The sequence below is a fragment of the Fonsecaea multimorphosa genome, assembly GCF_000836435.1.
Source record: "Fonsecaea multimorphosa CBS 102226 unplaced genomic scaffold supercont1.2, whole genome shotgun sequence".
Lineage (NCBI taxonomy): Eukaryota > Fungi > Ascomycota > Eurotiomycetes > Chaetothyriales > Herpotrichiellaceae > Fonsecaea > Fonsecaea multimorphosa.
In genome coordinates this window covers 2,172,359-2,192,520 of record NW_015971636.1, presented here as the reverse complement: position 1 = coordinate 2,192,520, position 20,162 = coordinate 2,172,359, and the positions used below count along the sequence as shown (strand labels likewise).

General features: G+C 52.7%; 6 protein-coding genes across 6 annotated transcripts; 3 read left to right on the top strand and 3 right to left on the bottom strand.

Annotated features, from left to right (window-relative positions):
* Positions 1 to 49: 49 nt before the first annotated feature.
* On the top strand, positions 50 to 918 carry Z520_01741 (uncharacterized protein; the record flags this gene model as incomplete). Its single annotated transcript, XM_016772257.1, has 2 exons — positions 50 to 149; positions 212 to 918. The coding sequence occupies 2 exons, from the start codon at positions 50 to 52 to the stop codon at positions 916 to 918; spliced, it is 807 nt and encodes a 268-aa protein (XP_016637396.1).
* Positions 919 to 2,103: 1,185 nt separating this feature from the next.
* Z520_01740 (uncharacterized protein) lies at positions 2,104 to 5,980 on the bottom strand (the record flags this gene model as incomplete). The annotated part of the gene is made up of 3 exons (XM_016772256.1): positions 2,104 to 3,482; positions 3,553 to 4,296; positions 4,363 to 5,980. The coding sequence occupies 3 exons, from the start codon at positions 5,978 to 5,980 to the stop codon at positions 2,104 to 2,106; spliced, it is 3,741 nt and encodes a 1,246-aa protein (XP_016637395.1).
* Positions 5,981 to 7,011: 1,031 nt separating this feature from the next.
* Positions 7,012 to 8,826, bottom strand: Z520_01739 (uncharacterized protein; the record flags this gene model as incomplete). Its single annotated transcript, XM_016772255.1, has 6 exons — positions 7,012 to 7,207; positions 7,264 to 7,329; positions 7,389 to 7,552; positions 7,609 to 8,359; positions 8,412 to 8,632; positions 8,692 to 8,826. The coding sequence occupies 6 exons, from the start codon at positions 8,824 to 8,826 to the stop codon at positions 7,012 to 7,014; spliced, it is 1,533 nt and encodes a 510-aa protein (XP_016637394.1).
* A 1,020-nt stretch (positions 8,827 to 9,846) lies between these two features.
* Z520_01738 (uncharacterized protein) lies at positions 9,847 to 11,050 on the top strand (the record flags this gene model as incomplete). Its single annotated transcript, XM_016772254.1, has 2 exons — positions 9,847 to 10,402; positions 10,476 to 11,050. 2 exons carry the CDS (start codon positions 9,847 to 9,849, stop codon positions 11,048 to 11,050), a joined length of 1,131 nt encoding a protein of 376 aa, XP_016637393.1.
* Positions 11,051 to 11,663: 613 nt separating this feature from the next.
* Z520_01737 (uncharacterized protein) lies at positions 11,664 to 13,046 on the bottom strand (the record flags this gene model as incomplete). Its single annotated transcript, XM_016772253.1, has 1 exon — positions 11,664 to 13,046. One exon carries the CDS (start codon positions 13,044 to 13,046, stop codon positions 11,664 to 11,666), a length of 1,383 nt encoding a protein of 460 aa, XP_016637392.1.
* Positions 13,047 to 13,440: 394 nt separating this feature from the next.
* Positions 13,441 to 18,455, top strand: Z520_01736 (uncharacterized protein; the record flags this gene model as incomplete). The annotated part of the gene is made up of 4 exons (XM_016772252.1): positions 13,441 to 13,866; positions 14,067 to 17,687; positions 17,758 to 17,935; positions 17,992 to 18,455. 4 exons carry the CDS (start codon positions 13,441 to 13,443, stop codon positions 18,453 to 18,455), a joined length of 4,689 nt encoding a protein of 1,562 aa, XP_016637391.1.
* Positions 18,456 to 20,162: the final 1,707 nt, after the last annotated feature.

The following is a 20,162-nucleotide window of genomic DNA, read 5'->3' as shown; positions in this document are numbered from 1 at the left end:
AAAAGACACACAGCACCGTGGACACAGGTGATCCTAAGAAGACGGCACAATGGCTCTACGCTTTAGGACAGGGTGGAGAAGATTCGTCCCCTTCATAGGCTACCATCATGTCCTCATGATCTTTATAGCCATTGCAATCATCTTACTATGTGAGTTTGATCATATCCCTTGTGGTGCTTCTTCGTGAAATGCTGACACGGCTCCGTTATAGCCCTCCTGCTCGCAGGCTGCTCCTCAACCTCCCCACTGATCCCCGATATCTACCTCATCTCGTTATACTACCAAAAATACCCTCCCGTTTTCAGCTCAGTGCAAGTCGATCCTTCCGTCACCACAGCGATAGCAAATATCGTGGGAAATGCCGACCTGAACGTCCGTGTAGGATATTTCGGCATCTGTATCCGTGTCGACGGAGGAGCATGGATGTGCAATCAAAATTCCACCGCACTGGCCGATTTGGTGTCCATCGATCAGGACCCGTTGAATCTGATTTGGGTAGCCAGCACGTTCAAGAACGCCATTGTCTTTCCATACCTGCTGATTATTGCCATTGTGTTGGCCTTCCTGACATTTTTGCTGCTGGCGACTTTCCCAGGCTGGCACACGTCGACTGGACCAGATGGATCCGAGCACGAGGTCCGACCATTCCCCTCAAGAGCAGTATCTCAGGTGGCGCTGGCCACGATTTTCATTTCGTCTGTGTTTGTGCTGGTCAGTGTGATGTGGCAACACACCGCGGCCGTGGCGGCAAGTACAGTAGCGCAGGACTTGGGAAATGGAAGTGTCAAGTCCGGGGTTGGGACTGCGGCCATGGTGCTAGGTTGGTTCGGCTTTGGATTGCTCGTCGTGGTCACGCTTGGGCTGTTGGTCATGATACTGAGTATCCAATTGCTGGACCGTCTGACCGACGAGGTATGATTTACACTCTCGGAACATATCTTTCTGGAAAATCTGTACTAACTTTCTTACCAGGACTGAGAAATCATGTACAATCCACGAAGTTGAAGAAGAATGTTTTTGACGGAAAAAAGAATGAAGCGGACGATTGGATGTGTAATATCTTCTCCCATTGCGGACATGCGACAAAAGGGACCAAGAATAATCGACATTATGCTTTTTTGTAAAGGGCAGGCCGAAACTAACGGATGGACGGGGAACATAGCAAAATCAACTCCGAAGATTGGCGTTTCATGGTGTGGATAGATTTTTATTGACATGGGCTCAGCATCAATTCAAGCATTTTTCCCTTGCACGACGAGGGCGAATCGATATGGTACGGGATACACAACCGCCACAACAACAACCAAGGCCCCAACATTATCGCTCAACTCCGATACACATACATTGGCTAGTTGGCTAGGGCTTTTGGTGACGGCGAACGAACGACGGGCTTCGGATGGGACGATGGATGGATTCGTGGATCAGCATTCTCGGACATGCATTAGAGGGGGGGTTAAGGGATGTTCATATCATAGTCGCCCCCAATCTGCGAAACCACCTGCAGATGGGAAGTGCAATGGCCATGGCCATGGCTATGGCAAAGAAGAAGAAGAAAAAGCCTTGCCACAAAACTACCTAGGTACAATCGGTCCCGGGGCTGGTGCAGGTGGTTTACTGTACCGAGTACGGGGTACCTCGTATGGTGTGATTGAAATACAAACACGAAGACACACAGAGAGAGAAACCATGACCATACTCGGTACGAGGTACATACATACATGACCATTTTTGTGGTGATTGGATAAGTCCGAATGAAAACGATCCAACGAGCCAAGGCAATAGATCCATATAGTTGATTATGTCTGAAAATGTGTCGAGGGCATCGTGCCCGGGTGGCATACTCTCGTCACAAAGGGGGGTGTCCATCTCTTATGTAATTGATACGAACCACTGTAGACGAAATCTCACGAGGTTTCGCGCAAGAAGTCAGTGCCGTGAAACGCAAATCATATCGATCTCGATATCGGTATCGGTGTCGGTGTCGAGTACTGTGCTTTCAAGCATTCAAGGCAGTCAAGCAGGTCCCACATAGCAGAAGCCAGCACACTTGCCTTCTCATAAGCATTCTCGAGAAAACCAAACCCCAGTAGTAATACTATATGATCAATCCCAGGATCTGGCCTTCAAATGCAAGTCGTGCAGCAGCGTCGGGAACCCGCTGATGGGGAGCGGCGCCGAGCAGTCCTTCAGTCGCACCGCCAGGACCAACAGCTTGCTGCCGCCCTCGGATGACTCCTCAAGGCAGACTGGGACGCGGAAGCGCTGGCCCGACTGTTCCACCACTTTGTCCTTGATGGTGTGGAAGGCTGCGACCTCGGTCCATGGGTCGTGCTGGAGAAGCGCCGACGGGCTTGCTCGGGACATGGACAGTTTAGTGTAGAAGAGGCCCTTGACGTGCGAGAGGAGACGGAGCAGCTCGGCGCTGCCGTGGCGCAGACGCGAGCGGATCGTGCCGTGGAGCTCGGGGGCGGCGCTGTTGTTGCTTACGTGCCGCGTGCCCGTGGGCGTCAGGTTGTTGGTGGACGCCGAGGGCTGGACGGCGTCCGGCTCAAAGTAGAAGAGACTGGCCAGCAGGGCATTGGTAGCATTATCGAGGCGGGCTACCCATTCGGGTTCTCTCATCTGCCGCTGCACCATCTCTTCCAGCTTGGCCATCTTGTTCCAGTGCCACAGGGTGACCTTTTGCAGGTTCACGTCGATGGGCGGGTTGAGCCGGTGTAGCCGGTCACGGATGCCGTCCGTCGCGCCACTGGCGATGAATTCCTGCCACTGGTTCTCCGAGTCCAGTTTGCTGTGGAATGTGCGACAGATCTCCTCGAAGCCGCCGATGCGGATGGCTCGGGGGATCTTGACCTCCGAGTCCTGGATCCCCGTTCCAATCGAGAGGAGAACGTCGAGCGAGGGCGTGTGCTCGGGCCACAGCTTCCGGATCTCCTCCACCGCCCCGGGGGCCGGACAATTCATGTGCAATGCACCGTCGAAATAGAGGATCCCTGTCTCCGCTTTCTTGAACGGGGCTAAGTAGAAAGGCGCAGCTGCCGTGGCCAATCCAGCCTCCCAGATCCGCATTCCCTTGCTTTCGTCGTCTTCGCGCTCAAAGTCGCTGCTGGATGCCAGGTTGGGTCTGTTGTAGCTGGTGATGAGATGTGCCCGTTTCCCAAATTCCTTGGTGGCAATCACCGCAACTCGGGTCGAACATTGGTGATGGCGAGTCCGCGCGGACCCGAAGAGGCTGGTCTGATCACCAAAGAAATCCTTCAGCCCGTTTTCCAGCGGCGTCGAGTCGAACAGGGCTTGGTACAGGCCAAACGACATGACCACGCTCGTTACAAAGTGACCGAGTCCAATCTTGGTGAGGAGACTGCCAGCTCGGGGGTGAACGAACGTGGAAGATGCAAATGATTTGAAGGCCTTCGTCAAGAGGCTTGTTTGTGTGTCGGCATTTCTATCTCCCATGGTACGGCCCAGTGCAATAATACCACCTATGGTCAGGAAGGTCAGTGGATAAGCGTGTCCAGCCCTTGGAGTACCTCAGCTCTAGGTTCGACCTACCTGTGCTGGTTCCGACGACAAGGTCAAAGTAGTCGCGGAAGGGAATCTGCAAGCCCAATCTCTTCTCCATCTCTTGGATAATAGCGAGCTCAATGATGCCCCGAACACCCCCGCCATCCAGCGTCAGTAGGCGGGTTCCAGCGCATCGTGGTCGTTCCCTGATCAAATGCGAATAGTTATCGCCCATCCGTGCACTGCACAGCGGACAGACTTCGAATGTCCAAGCTGATTCAAAGCTCTCCGAGACCCCGCCCAGCTCTCGAACGCACTGGACACAGTATCCGTGGCCACAATGCAGAACATTCTCCGGAACTGCCTGCAAACAAGCCAGACAGGTGATGTTGCTGGTCATCCGAGTCCATTGCTTACAGTATTTCTGCGCCACGCCTTGTCGGACTCTCCTGACCTTGCTTGGAGCAGGTTTGGTCATTGACCGGTGTCTCGTCCTGTCGTCGCTCACAAGGTTCTCATAATGCTCCAAGAACCTGTCTCGAATCACACTTACCAAGTTTGGGTCCAGCTCATGCCTTGGAATGAAATCCCCGTCCGCCCTTTTTCTGGATGCCGACAAATGAAGCCGTTGGTGGGCAGTTGCCGGGCCATTGGTACACAGGTCGTTATCCGAGAACTTATACCCACATGGCTGGTACTTTTCTTGGTATTCTTGAACGGCGGATTGACAGTGGTGTGCCAGTGAGAATTTCTCCTCCTTATCGCCGTCAATCACGCCGTCAAAGATGCTTGCTGGGTCCACCACTATAGAGCCCACTCAGTCGAAGAACGAATGACTAGGGAGCTGTGCTTTCTTACCATGGATGAGATTCCTCATGGACCAGACAACAAGGTTCAGCGCTATCATATCAGCTATCATCGCCCTGGTTTTGACGGACGGCGGTGGCTCCAATGCAAGCCTGAGGAAATTGGCAATATGATCAGAGAATGAATGCGGGTTGGGCTTGCTGATTCTTGCAACCTCGTTGAAATTGAACGCTCTATCATTGGTGCGAAAGTGCTCGAAAGCCGAAAAGAGGATCTGGGAGAGGGATGAGACATTGTACTTCATCCAACCTTTGGAACGCATGTTGATTGCTCGTTGGGAGGCGTCGTCGATCAGGGTGCGCAGTTTGAGGTATTGTGTAAACATGGTCTCGTCCCGGTTTTCCTCAATGTCGTTGACGTGTGGTATGCAGCAGCAGATGGTTCTATCATACAATGCATCATAGAGGTCTTGATTCCGGTAAATGTGCTTGCTGAATTCGGCTTGCTTGCTGTTGTAATCATTGACAAATCTCTGGAGTATGGGCGACGCCTTCCATAGAAAGTCCTGGCGGTTCAGGTACAGCTTCTCGAGTAACTCATTATCGGCAAATTGCTGGCTGTGGCCAAGGGCCCCGTTGCGAACAATGATGAGAGTCTTCCGCGAAGGATAATTGACTGAGTGCATGACCGCCGTTGCCGCCCACTCGAGGGCTCTCACGAGCAGAAGTGTGATGCTTTGATCCTCGTTAGTCACAAAGACCACGACGTCGCTGACAGCATAAAGAAACCTTGCGTAGAATAACTCGGCCCCTTGCTGCCCATCGCGTGCGTAGCTAGCTGCGGTCACAGGCGCCTTGTACAGGACATTTGCCTCGGTGGCGTCTTCTTGATCAGCGGTAAAGCGCTCAGCATTTGTCTGGGTAGCACCAGTGAAGAACCCTTCGCAGTCCGCGAACAAAGTGAAGCCACTGCCAGTTGACTGCGGTGTGTCTATGCACGAGGAGTCCTTGTAGAGATGGACACCCAGCGTCGTTGGGTCTGCCGCATGGTCGACGTGACCCGACCTGGTGACTGGCATCTCCTGTTGCGACGATATGGCGGCCTTTAAAGTCTCGAATCGGCTTTGGTTCGTTAAAAGATTGGAGATGTCGTCATCTTTGATCTGTTGTACATCAAGGTTTCCCAGCAAGAGCATGGCCCTCACCAGCGTGGACTTCCCGACACCCGACTTGCCGATGAAGGATACAAAGGTCGGGAATGTCGCAGCGACCGAGGAAGTTGGGTCAGCAGTTGGTTCACAAAGTGGACCAAATCTATCGTAGACGTAGAGCACCGGCTGGGAATTGCGGTGGCGAATGTTGAACCATCGTGTTGCTGCATTCTGCTCATGCAGCTGCCTCAGTGTCTCTGTCTCGTCCTCTGAGTGAATGATATCCTTGACGAAGAAATGCTGAATTGTCAGGCCAGTTGGGACATGTGACGCTGCTAATCTTGAGCTCTTGGGCAGGTGGCCATCCCAGCAGTGGCCATGGAACCTGCACTCCTTCAGATTGCAATCCTCTTCGTGGCAGTGGACAGAGTAATAGTCCGGGCATTGTCTGCTCTTGGAGCATCGCGCTGCCCATTTCCAGGGAATCGACTTGCCACAATGGCACTTGCATCCCGACATGACATCCTGAGATGGGGTGATGTCGCCCAGAGCTTCTGAGGAATTGCTGTGCCTGTTATCAGCGGTTCTTACCATCCTGAACATCCGGAGGATAACAGGCTCAAAAGCTCCCCTCTAAGCTTGTAGAGGATTGACGGTTAATGCTGAAATGGCAATGCTGCCCATCCCACGCGTACTCACGCATGGGATTCGGCAGGGAACCGGACCATAGCCCGTTCACCATGGTCACACTCTCAACCACCAGCCTCGTTCCTGTCGACCATCAGGCGGCAGGCAGCAACAAAGGACCATCACAGCGCCTCTGCCAAGTCAGAACACGAGCTTGGGCTGGTTCGCGGACCAACATCACGCCTGAAGGTTGCCTCCTGAAAACAGGTTTCACGCTTGAGTCTGGCCGGTGATGAATGGTTTGTGGCTGGCTGAACAACCAGGCTCCCTCACTAACCGTCATCTACCGATCTGTTCGGGCTCTTTGGAGGGAACTTTGGTCTCTGGGAGGCGTCTCCTGGTCCATGCAAAAGGGGAAGCACGTCCTGGCCAAGACGGACCAGCGCTTTCCTGGTCATCCTGCTGAGGGAAGATTGCTTGTTCAGGCATTCATGTAACCGGTGTAGAGCGCCTCGCTTGGAATTCTCATCCAGGCTGAAAGCATGTTAGACAGGAAAGTTGTGTCCAAGGCCTTTGAGTCGTCGGTTCATCCGTATCACAGTCCCAATCACACCGCTAGTACACATCCAGATTATGCCAAGGGCCGCGGGACTTGTGAGCCCCTGGAAGCCCTTTTGAGGCTGAGAGAATACGAGCGAGCACATGGACGAGCCCTCCTTTCCCCCTGCTTCGCCTCGGAACGAAGACAATTACCATTACCCCCTTCGCCTTGTCCTCATTACCCGGTGCCTCCCGTTGTGCAAGGCCCATGCCCTTTGAGATTGGTACAGGGGCCTGCTCTTCGACCTAACCGTGATCGATCGGCTGGAGAGGATGGTCTATGTGGCTCTGTTCTAGAGATCCCCATCCCGTAGACACAGGCATCACGCCTCTTCCTGCGAATTTCTTCGCTTGAATTGAGGGCGGGCTTCATGCTTGTCCGGGTAATGGTCAAACTGGTCGTTATATGGAGGAGTGACAACGCCGCACCAGACCTCTACCAGCTTCATGGCCATCCGGATCGTGAAGGTCATGGTAAAAGAATAAAAGAGACATGCAGATATATCGAGCGCTTGGTCTCTATGATTAAGTTAGTAAGCACTCGCCCCGAGAACCTGTGGGCACGCAAAACTCACCGGAATCGAGCACCCATTGTTTTGTCAACCAGTCTTGAGTACCCGTCGAGACCAGTAGTTGCGTTGCTGGAAAATTCAGCGTCAGGAACAAATCACTCTCTAGGACCTTGTTTACTAGGGCTTACTTTGCAAAAAAGGCAGTAAGTAACATGCCTGTGGCTCCCCCACCAGCGTGGACGGCGAAGATAGCCCGTCTGTCTGCCGGCAAAAGATAATACATGAGCATCCGCAACATCTTGCACAAGATGGCGCCGACGACGCCAAAGACGGGGGCATATTTGACAGGAACCTGCGACTCGTCAGTCCACAACCGGGAAGGAAAACATGAGCCACGGGGTCGCTCACGTATCCGGCGGCGGGTGTAATGGCCACCAGGCCAGCAATTACACCATCACAGAACTCCTGTATTGACGGTGTGAGGTCGGGTTCGGCCACCCTCTTCTTGTCATAGCGGCCCAGGCCCCATTGAACCAGTAATCCTATTGTGCCTCCAGCACATGCCGCAGACTGCGTTGCCAGGCAAGCCGACACAGCGCGAAGATTCGCCCCAAGGGCTGAACCGCCGTTGAAGCCAAACCATCCAACCCAAAGCAAGGCAGTGCCCAATACCATGTGGTTGATGCTGTAGGGCAAAGTCGACCCATCGCGTTGATGCCTTTCTGTGGGATTTTCCGGTCCTGGAGCTTGAGTGTGTCCGTGGGCAGCGTATCCGTTGGCAGCGTATGGTGCTTCTGGAGAATTTGTTCGGAGTTCGACATGGTTATGAGTCGTGTGCTTTTCCACAGACACCCATCTCCAGGCCTTCCAGGTCTTGAGTTTGAAGTTCACGGTCCGTTTTCGAAGGACGACCTTGATGCGCCAATTCGCAGCATCTAGTTGTGAGATAACGGCGAGAGCCGCGACTGAAGATCCGGAGCAGACATGCACAGCAGTACCACCGGCAAAGTCCATTGCTCCCCTGAGTCTGGACCAGCCCAGAGGGTGCCACGTCCACCTGGCAACCGGACAATAAACAAGAGTTGTCCATAAGGTAATGAAAACGAGGTACCTTCCCACACGACTTTTGCCTGCCGCTCCGCCAGAGACCAGGCTTGCCCTGCGCACAAACATTAGCTCTCGACTTCGACGATTCTCCAAAGAAGACTCACGTGAAACATGCGAACATGCCTTGGTAGAAGACATAGACCATTTCTGGAATTTTGGGGCCGGTCAGAACTGATGAGTTAGGACCTTGTATGCCGACTGGTCGAGCGGCGACATCGATATAGGCATTTGCTTTGGTATCGCCGCCATACCAGGAGACGCCGTGCAGCGCGGATGCGTTGTATATCGCTGGAGAGAAAGCAAGCGTATATCCCCACATATACCACTATCTATCATCAGACACAGCGTTCCTTCGGCAAAGGACCTTATACATTCGAAACTTACCACACATCCCACGACACCGGTAGTGATCAGAGGCAGACGCACTAATGTGAGCGTAAAGTCTCGCTTCGAGACACCAGAGAAGTGCAGACAGAGCCCGGGGATCATGAAGAAGACCAGAGCAGCTGCCACCATCATAAACCCGACATCAGCTCCCTATGGCCAAGTCAGAAATGGGAGTCCCTAAAAGCAAGCCATGCTACCATGGAGAACTTTCCTGAAAGTAGAGCTCTGGATGTGATTTCAACTCATCGTAAGTCACCGTGACGTTCAATCGAGGGGAGGCTGGCACAGGGCCAAAATTGAAAACCTCTTTGGTTGCCATGTCTTGCTTTGTTCGTTGGACATGCAAGTGAGGATTCCTGTTGTGGCAGTAGCAAGCCTAGGACGGAGGCTCATATATGCGTTCGGCGGAAAGTAGTTCTCAAGGAGAAGAATCCAGGCTCTGGGTCGATGATGCCAACACCCGCCGTTCCTACTTGGTTAGCAATAGTCTGCCAGTCTGATCCAGTCTCCGGAGCGCAGCATGGCTGCCTGTTCGGTTCGTTATTGGGCGGAAACATGCTTAGGGGCGCGGTGGCCAGCCTCTTGTAACTAGGCAAACACTTCGCCTCCACGGATGGTGCGCCCTCGTGAGTCCCAGAGGAAGCCGTTGGACTTGTCGTCGAGTGAGCAGGGGGGTTCCAGCCCGAATCATCAAGAAATGTCTCTCCGAGAAACTAGTTCTGGAGGAAAAGTGCCTCTATCAGCGGCGAGGCTTGTTGAGCAACCGGCTGCCTGGCACTTTCGACGCCTTGCAGCTTCTGCAACCCCCCTTTGTTGTCAGTTGGTGTCAAGCCACCACTCGTGCAGGCGGCTCTAATCCCGCGTCAGAGCCAATAGCATGGTCGCGAGACGTCTTCGCTTCCTGAAGGTGCGTCCCCTCCCAATGCCAGCAGCTTAGTCGCCATCACCTCCGGATTCATTAACAATCTCGCCCGGCGTCCCACACGCTTGTCGTTCTTATCTCATCGTCTCCTATCACAAGTACTTGTAGATATCTTCATGCGGTCGGCTTTCTGAGACACCTTGTTCATAAAAAGAATGAATCCTGGGAACCACCACCCTGACAGCGCCCAACCACGACAAGTGTATACCTTTAGGAGACAGGGATGGCCCATGGGAGAATCTCCGTCATTTGAAGAGGATTTAACTGAATCGGATGGGAATGATCCACAACAGCAGCAACACCTCACCAAACTTGTTAAAGACCTTCGAGAGCGGAAAGTGGAAGGGCTGGACGGCATCAAAACGTATCGGTTGCTTCACCAGTGCATCTCCCAAAGAGACCCTTCTCGTCTACTCCCAAACAATGGTAGTGGTATGAGCGCCGGGTCTGTCAGATATGTCATCCACCACTTGACTGCAGGGAACGACGCCCCAGACTACAAGCACCAAGAACGCTTCCTGAAATGGATAACTCAGATATGCATCACGATCTGGGTGTATGGATGTGAAAGGGCAGACTGGCAGGAATTGAGACGCAGTGCCAGCGACTCTATATTGAGTGACGATTTTACGCCATCTGCGAATGAGGCGTCGTACCTTGCCATCATCGCGTTTGTCCTCGGTGGGGATTTTGACCAGAAGCTCGCGGAATATGTGGATGCTGTGGTATGGAATTCGAAAGTCGAATACGCTTGCGAAGTAGAACCATTGCGAAATACCATCAGCCGTCAGTGCTTGGCCCCCACTTCCCTCTCTCCCCCTTTGCCTGACAGTGGGAGATATGCGCTGACTTCTTGAAGGCGAGCGACAAGATTTGGTCGAGTTTATGCGCCTGAGTTTCTCGGGTGTTATGCAGAAGTTAGCGTACTGCGGCGACAAACGACTCTTGTCTCTGGGCCAGAAGCTTCATACCCGTTTGAGTAAGTTGGGACTGGATCTAACGAGACCTTTCGCCGGCACTCAGGACTTCAACCGTGCTCAATACCCGGCAGCCCTTGAATCCATGTTCCTAGAGGCACTGAGAGCAGAACAAGAAGCCTTGGGATTTAGGCACAATGCTAGGGCCGGGGATGGTGCCAATTCGCAGCACTGGAAACCTGTGCCGAGGAGGTTCGGCAGTGGCGAAGCACTCGTGGCCGATTTTGCAGACCTTTTCAGAAGGAGTAGACGAGAGTCTGCTCAGACACAACTAGAGAATATCCTCAGGGATGCAATGAGCGAGATAGCAGAGCGGAGGAGGAGAATTGTTGATGCTGTCAAAAAGCTGACAGAGACGCGAAGCGGAAGAGACACAGGAAACGCCATGCAGGAGACAGAATCCCTGGCTGAAGAAGGGCCTGCCTACCATGGAATGAATGGAACAGCAGAGATATGATGCTGGTCAATCCCGGTCAAGAAGGGGTAACGGGGGTTAGGTACCTACCTAGTTCTTGCATGGGGAGTTCTGAGGCCAATGGGGAAAAAGGACAAAAGTTGGGCTGCTGGGACGGTGATACTAATGTTTATATATGTGGACATGTCGTTCCAAAGATCTTCCATGTCGGCCCCTCAACTGCAGGGGCGTCTTGAATTCACAAACGTAATGAATTTTCCATAAGGAGCAAAACATGATCAATAGAAACTCCCCAATGGCCTGTCGAAGCACATTAATCCCTGGCGATAATTTGCCAGTGGAGGCCGTTGTGCGTCACCGTATAAGACTGCGGTAGAGCAAATGGTCGCCGGCACGCTTAAGCTTCCCCTGAGCAGGGAAACACTGCCTCCGCTATCGAGGACGTCAAGCAATGTATGCCAACCGTCGTGGGGAGCGCAATGTGCAGGCGGCATTCTCACACAGTCGTAGGCGCCACAGTTGGAGACATTCAAGCTTGCTGTGACTGAAGGTAGTGCGGAGGAGTGATTCGACCCCATTCACACTGTCGGGATATCCAGGCCACTGATCGGAATTTCTGCAGAGTCAAGTCAAGAGTCGTGAAGGACAAAGCGCGTCAAGGACGACTACCTTCATCAACTTTGGTACGAGCTCCGTCGAAAAACTTTTGGGTAAGCAGGGCTGCAGCCACGCTAACGTTGAGACTGTCAATCTCTCCAATGTCAGGTCTGGCATTGGGGATCCCCGCCATACCATCCATCATTGTGCGCATGAAGTCTCGAATGCCGGTCTCCTCATTACCGAGAATCAGGACGCAAGGATGTTTCGAGAGCGCGCCCTCGACGTCCAAGGATTTCTTGCCTTTTTGCTGCATGATCCGCCGCATCATCCCGCCGTCAGTTTCTGGTGCATCGGCGGCGAAGAACTTCCATCCGTTCTTCCGCGAATCCCTGATGAACTCCCTCTCGTTCTTGATATGAAGAATAGGCATGTATTCGAAGGCACCTGCGGACGACTTGACACTGTTGGTTGTTATGGGTGCAGTGCCGTGCTCAAGGATGAGGATAGCATCAACCCCGAGAAACCATGCCGAACGAACAATAGCACCAAAATTGCCGGTGTCCGTAATACAATCAAGCAAGAGCATGAAAGGATACCGAAGAGGGTTTCGGACAGACGGAATTGTTGCTGTGCTTCCAGATGCGCCAAACACGGTATTGATCTCTCGGTCCTCTTCAGATGCCCAACCGACGGTCACAGCGACAGGGTCAGGCGAATTAGCCACGGGTAACAAGCTAGTCACAGGTAGCTTCGGAATTGGAGATGCCTCTAGAATCCAGCCATTATGTGGTCGTCCATCCGATGCTTTGGCAAACACTCCTTGCCAGCGAGGTCCTGACACTGCCGTAACGGCTATTCCGGCCCTTTCAGCGAGGCTGTGGATTTGCTTGTGTGTTTGAATCTGCTCAGGAGACTCTCTGGGCTGGAGAGCTTTGGCTCTCTTCGTTTCTTTGCCGTAGCCTGGAGGAAGTAGTCGATAGAGCTTGTGGAGTTTCCGTCGCCGAGCTTTCAGAGCAGACAAGACAGAAAATGTCCCGTAAAGAAATTCCGATCCAGCTGTTGTGTAGGGGATGGAAGCTGGAACTCCGTTGCCAGAGCGTGCGGATTTTATGCTTTTCAAATCCTGCCCTGGCTGTACAGTCCTAGGACCCCTGCGTTTTTTCTGGCCTCTTCGCCTTTCTTCGCCTGGTATGATTACCACCTTCTTCTCTCCATCCTCTCCGCCTATACTGAAAGTGTCTGACGTATGGCCTTGATCTTGCTGAGGGCCCGCAGTAGGCTTTGCATATTGCTTTTCCAGATTGTTCGTACTTTGCTGCGCTCTCCGAATCCCCTTTTCAATTGCACCGGTCAGGGAAATGCAGCGTGCAGGTTGGAGCCAACGGGTAGGTCTAATCGCGAGAGCGGCGGGCACGACATGACGAGTGAATTGTAGCATTCACGAAGGGGATGACGCTTGAAAGGCGAGCGTTGATCGAGTTGCGGAGTGAAGGAGAAAAGTTAGCGTGAGTTGGAGAAATAAAATCACAATTACTATGTATGTACTATCTAGTCGGTTGGCGACGCGGAGCGCGTTCACCCACTCACTTTCGACGGGCAACTTGATCTTCATTGACTGCGATTTCTCACCACGCTCTCATCCTTTCTGCATACGCTTGCTGCCTAACCCAGAAGCCATGTACGATAGAATGATCTTCGACGGCCTCGATTCTTTCGAAAATCGCACGATCCGGTCTCTTGGTCCCGCTTCTGCTCGCCAAACTCGACGAACTTGATGCCTCGCAGGTGCCTGACTGCCTGCTTACCCGTGGACCGAGGGGCTACTGCCAGAGATGGAGGATATAGATTTTACGACATGGATGGGCAAACCGCCAGAGAAACCAAGCAGGGTCGACGAGCCCGTGGAAGATGCCTCCAGCCAACAACTAAATGCGCAAGTCCGACAGACAGAGCTGTCTCTCTCGGACGAGTCTAGTGAAGCCGGAGATATTTTGCACGATGATGGGAACGCACACCAGAAAGACTACGGCAGTCATGTTTCCTCAGAAGAGCCAACCTCGGATCAAGAAGTTGAGAATGGTGGTGATCTGTCAGTCGGCCTATTCCAAAAGCGTTTCTATATCGACGTGCCCAACCTGTCGGAAGAGGAGAAGGAAACGTACGAGTATCTGCCAGGACATTTCTCTGTGGACAAGGTACTGTCTGAGCATAAGAAAAATACCTATGTTGTCAGGCTTGGAAGTGGTGAGCAGAGTATTGTACGTCGATCCCCTCTTATGACTTGGGTCGCATTTGAATACGACCTCTACTTACATCCTATTTTCCTATCCACTCATCTCTCACTTCTCTTGCCTTGCCTCTCACACCTTCACTCCTATTCCTCACATCATTCTCTCTAATCCCTCGTCACCACACCTTCCTCGTGACCTCACCAGCCGCTGACATGTCTGCTCCCAAGGTCTCTGCGCGGGAACTTCGAGACCTTGACAATGGCTACGATGCATTGCAGGAGTTTGAAGCTAGTGTTGCCTCGAGCAGAGGCAGACGAGCTTCACGCAAAGACCCGAGCATGATAGACTGGACGACAATACCACTCTCAGAGTCGGAAGAAGAATCAGGTCCCAAGAGACGTCGTAAACAACACGACAGCGAGGCCTCCGAAGGAGAAGAGGGAGGAGATCTGTCGGAGGCGGACGATGAGAGTCTCTCTGGTGAAGATCTCGTGGAGGGCAGACGCTCTGCAAGACTCAGCAAACTAAGAAAGTCAGCATATTTCAACCAAGGACTCCTCGAGCTTGAAGATGACTCCGACTCTCGTACCACAAAGAGACACGGAAGATCACGTGCCTCTACACAGCGACCTACAAGATCATCTACGCGAGGGATTGCACATCCTCAGCGCAGCTCTAGGTTGAGACGCGACTCGTCTTCGGAAGTGGAGCTTCTTACTGGAACACGAAGGTCCGAGCGAACAAAGACCAGACCGAAACGCAGCATGCGAGAACGCCAAGAAGACGAGATCTCAAGCTACGAGGGAGAGAAGGCGGGTCCTAAGGTTGTCGGCACGAAGGAGCACTTCAGCCGGATTCCCGACAACGATCCTTTCAGGAGAAGACACCGGCAGGAGTGCGACACTTGTTACGTCAAGGGAGACGATAATGTTAAAGGGCCTTTGGTCTTCTGCCAGGGCTGCACAAACTCATACCACAAAGCCTGCCTTGGGTTCCGTGGGACCAGAGATCATCTGGTCACCAAGGTTGGCGAAGATCTGTTCGTCCTGCAGTGTAAGCGTTGCATTGGGCTTGCCCACGAAAAGGATGAAATGGCGCCTCATCAGGGACGTTGCTCGGGCTGTCGTGAACTGGGGGAATTATCGAAACCGTTTCGTGGTCGTTTGACCACTCGTCAAGAGCAACTGCAGAGAGAAGAGAATGGAGGAAGAGATCCAATCACCATTGTCGAGTCCAAACTCATTAACAATGTCGGCAATGTGATGTTCAGATGCTCGCAATGTGCACGTGCATGGCATATGCATCATCTTCCCGACCGCAAGACAGCACATTCTCTCGATGACGAGGAGGAAGAGGGTATGGTAGATGATACGCAACTGGCGCAGAAACGCTTTGAGCTCTATCACCGTTCATGGATCTGCAAAGACTGCGTTGAAAATCAACATCAGATTACGACTCTTGTGGCATGGCGGCCTATCGATATTGACACATACGCGCCAGGAACTGGTGTGATGGAGATCGCGGAAGATGATAAGGAGTACCTGGTCAAATGGAAAGCACAATCCTATTTTCGGACCACATGGATGCCAGGAGACTGGATCTGGGGCATCGCTACGCCAACTATGCGCATTGCGTTCTTCAAGAAACCAGAGAACCAACTGCCAAAACTGACGACTGCGGACGCAATCCCGGAGGAGGTTTACCGAGTCGATATTGTTTTCGACGTGCGCTACTCGAGCGTTGTACGCAACAGTACCAAAGAGATAGACCTCGCGCGTGTCAAAGAGGTTGACTCTGCATTCGTCAAATATAAGGGTCTTGGCTATGAAGACGCTATTTGGGAGAAGCCGCCAGCCTACGCCGACACAGAGCGATGGAATGATTTCAAAGCCGCATACGAGGATTATGTGATGAAATTGCATATGTCCATACCTCCTCAGACAACACTAAAGCGCCATCTGACGCAGATCCGAACGTTGGACTTTGAGACCAACCTAATCAAAAAGAAACAGCCGACGATCGTGACCGGTGGAGAGTTGATGCGTTACCAGTTGGAGGGTCTTAACTGGCTCCTCTATCAGTGGTTCACTAATCAAAATGCCATTCTGGCCGATGAAATGGGGCTGGGCAAGACCATTCAGCTTGTGGCTTTCTTTGCTACGTTGGTCCAGGATCATAAATGCTGGCCTTTTCTTGTGGTGGTCCCCAACTCCACATGCCCCAATTGGCGACGTGAGATCAAGAAGTGGGCGCCTTCTCTCAGAGTTGTCACATACTACGGGTCTTCTGTGGCGAGGAAGCTGACCCATGACCATGAGTTATTCCCCAAGGATAAGGAGGAAGATTCTCATGGACCGCCGAAGAAGAAATCTCACGAGGTTAAGGACATCAAGGCTCATATCGTGGTCGCATCCTACGAGTCGATTGTTGAAGAGAAGACTCGGAAAAGTCTGATGAGGGTGCCCTGGCAAGCCCTTGTTGTCGACGAAGGACAGCGGTTGAAGAGCGACCGGACACAGATATACGACATCCTGTCAAAATTTCGCTTCCCGTTCAAAGTGTTGTTGACAGGCACACCCCTTCAGAACAATGCTCGGGAGTTGTTCAATCTCCTGCAGTTTCTCGACAAGAGCATCAGTGCCGCCGACCTTGAAGCCAAGTATGCCAACCTCACACAGGAAAATGTGCCTGAATTGCACACTATGCTTCGAAAATTCTTCCTTCGCCGCACCAAGGCACAGGTGTTGACATTCTTGCCTCCCATGGCCCAGATCATTGTGCCCGTCAGCATGTCGACCGTTCAGAAAAAGGTCTACAAATCCATTTTGGCCAAAAACCCGCAGTTGATGAAGTCGATCTTTGTCCGCGACAGCAACCTCCCCCAAAAGGAAAGACATAACCTGAACAACATACTGATGCAGCTGCGCAAAAGTCTGTGCCACCCCTTCGTTTACAGCCGTGAGATTGAGGAAAGAGCGGTTGATGGTGCGGTGTCGTATCGCAATTTAGTCGAAGCGTCCTCCAAGTTGCAGCTGCTCGCCATTATGCTTCCCAAGCTTCAAGAGCGTGGACATCGAGTCCTCATGTTCTCACAATTTCTTGACAATCTGGATATTCTGGAAGACTTTCTTGACGGACTCGGGATGCAACATCGTCGGCTTGATGGAAGCATTTCTGCAGCTGAGAAGCAAAAGCGGATTGACGAATTCAATGCACCAAACTCGCCTTACTTCGCCTTTCTGTTATCAACGCGAGCGGGTGGAGTCGGCATCAACCTCGCCACTGCCGACACGGTCATCATTCTCGATCCAGATTTCAATCCGCACCAGGATATCCAAGCACTTTCCCGAGCTCACCGCATTGGTCAAAAGGAGAAAGTGCTAGTCTTCCAACTCATGACGCGAGACAGCGTGGAAGAGAAGATCATGCAGATTGGTCGAAAGAAGATGGCACTAGATCATGTGCTGATCGAGCGAATGGACAAGGAAGACGATGCAGGGGAGGATCTGGAGTCGATTCTTCGGCACGGCGCGGAAGCCCTGTTCCAAGATGACAGCGGTGCGCATGATATTATCTATGACTCGGCATCAATTGACCGTCTCCTTGATCGGACGCAAATCGAAGACACAAAGATCGACGAGGAGAAATCGGCCGAGTCACAATTCAGCTTCGCTCGAATCTGGGCCAATGACAAATCGGCATTGGAAGACGATTTGCCGGACCGCACAGGTCAGAGTACGCCTAACCCTGGGATCTGGGATAAAATATTGCAAGAGCGCGAACGACAGTTTGCTGAGGAGCAAGCCAGGAAAGCTCAGGCATTTGGACGAGGCAAGCGAAAGCGACAGGTAAGAAAGATTCGATACTGTAGTGGTCTCGAATCCCAAGCAAGCACGGGAATTTTGCTAACATGGTCAGAACGTCGACTACGGCCTCGGCGACGGCGACAAGGGAGAGCCGGACTCGAGCAAGGTCAAACGTGGCGTCAAGGCCGCAGACCCCGACTACAGAGCCCCAGAGCAACAATCTGAGGATGATGACGATGCAGAGATCACAGAAACTGACCTGGAGTCCAAGCCACGACCGAAGGTTCAAGGTAGGATGCTCAAATCTAGTCCGTAAAGGTGCCGATACTGATGTTGACATTCACAGCGCGGCCCTTCCAACGAGTACGAGTTCCCCTTGGACCAGCACCACATTTCAATGGCGACGGAGCTTTTGACTTTAGACCGATCCATCCGATGCCGGCGGTGCATCATTGCTCTGCGTGCAATGAGCAGCATCCCATGGGTTGGTGCCGGTTGAAGTTGGCGGGTGTTGAACACTGCGGGCTATGTGGCATTGCGCATCTCGGGCACTCTCGAACGTGTCCACATCTGAACAACGAGACTCAGGTCATGACCTTGCTACAGACGCTCAAGGAAAGCACAGAAAGCCGGGAACTAATCGACCAAGCCACGAAATACCTGCGCATGGTGAGGGGGGATCTGGTGCAGCGCAAACGGGCTCGGGAACGCAAAGAACAGGAGACTCAAGTCCAACAATATCCTCCGGCGCAACAATATCCTCCAGCCCAGTGGCAGCAGCCACTACAAGACGCTGGACCACGAACATGACGAAGCGTGCTATGATGATATGGCTGGCACGGTTTACGAGTATAGTGCGAGCTGGGCAACATTGACATCAGCTGGCAGGGAGTACAGTGGACAGACATGATTGCCGCTCTCGACGAAGAATAGAGTTTGCTGCTTGACGAATCTGAGCAATGCGGCGGACTCCTCCATCATAGTAAGAGACACAGATACATGCAAACAGTGATACCCCCAGATAGCTGCAGCTGGTCTAAGTGAGAGATTCATTCAAGCCCCGGACGAAGTGGCTACAAGGAACGAATTGAGGTTGCTTTGTGATTCTTTGTTTGCGTATTTCCTCTCTTCAGTACACTTCGACTTGGCGTCGCAGGAGAAAGGGGAGATGGCCATGAAATGCGACGATGAAACGCAACATGTAACGGGGCCCGATGGTGAAGCAGATTGACCGCCGTTGGTATGTTTCCAATTGCGGAAGGCGGCAAAGCCGAGAGCCGAATGCGAGACACGATGACGTCGTTTCCCTCTGCTAACTCTTTCGGGTTAGGCGTGTGGGAGTGAGAGATTGAGAAGCAGTAGATCAGTTTGTGGGGGATTGTGAGAAGGATGGCTCGTAGTAATAATAAATAACAATAACAATCAGCAGCAAGGCAGAGTTCTACGTGTGGGTGAATCAGCCTCGTCAAAGAGCCGTCTTAAGCGATGGGCTCTGTTGTTTTGGGTGGGTTTGGTGCTGGGGTGCTTGGTGTTTGGTGTTTGGTGTTTGGAGCTTGGAGCTTGATGCAATTTCAATTTCCTTTGACCACGAGCTGCTGCGCCTCCTCACGCGCAAGCCCAAGGAAGATCACTGGGCGCCCACTGGGTGACCGTGGTTGGTGGGTGGTCAGGGGCCAGATCCCAATTCCGCTTAGCGCCCGTGCCATCTGCATTGCTTGGCAAGGATCTGGCGTTTTCGGGGGGCATCCCTGGACTCTGCAGCGGGTGTGAAGCTTTGTCTGGCCTCCCTGCCTGCCACTCACTGGCGCTCTCTTTCTTCTCCTTCGGCTTGCATCCCCTGCCACCCTTCCCGGGCCCCTTGTCTTCCTGCGCCTCCCCCCCCAAAAACTGCCCCCCTCCCCAATAATTCGCACTGCTACTGCCCTATCGTCTCTCGCCGACGCAACCCAATTCATCCTTCGTCCTCCCCCAAACCAAGACACTGCTACCCGTAAACAGACACGCAACAAGGTACAGGCGGAGTACCGTAGTGCCGCAGAGTCCACCAACCCGATCAACTCCGGTTACAGCCAGTGTCTGTGGGTGCCTGGATCCCAAGGCCCGTTGAGGTTGTGGGCTCCACGCGGTTCTAGCGGAGCATCAGAGCATCTCCTGTTCACATCCTGCAGGCTGCGTGTCAAATCTCGCAGCTCATCCTGTTTCCAGCCTTCGTCACCACTCAACCCTCCTTCTTCACCAATTCACGCTCGCTATTCACCCTCGACATCCCCCCGGCACTCGACACCAAACCGTGCCTTCAATTCTCTTTGACATTTTCATTGTCACTGAAAGAACTGAACGGCGACGACGACGACGACGGCCAACAACTCTCGCTCTTTTCCTCGCCTGCACCGCAGCCCCTAGAGTTTCCATTCGTTCCAATTCCCGGTTTTTTTTCCACCCTTCCAACCTCCTTCGCAGATCTCCATGACACAACCGACCACCCTCCTCGAATAACTCTACCTGCCATTGTCGACC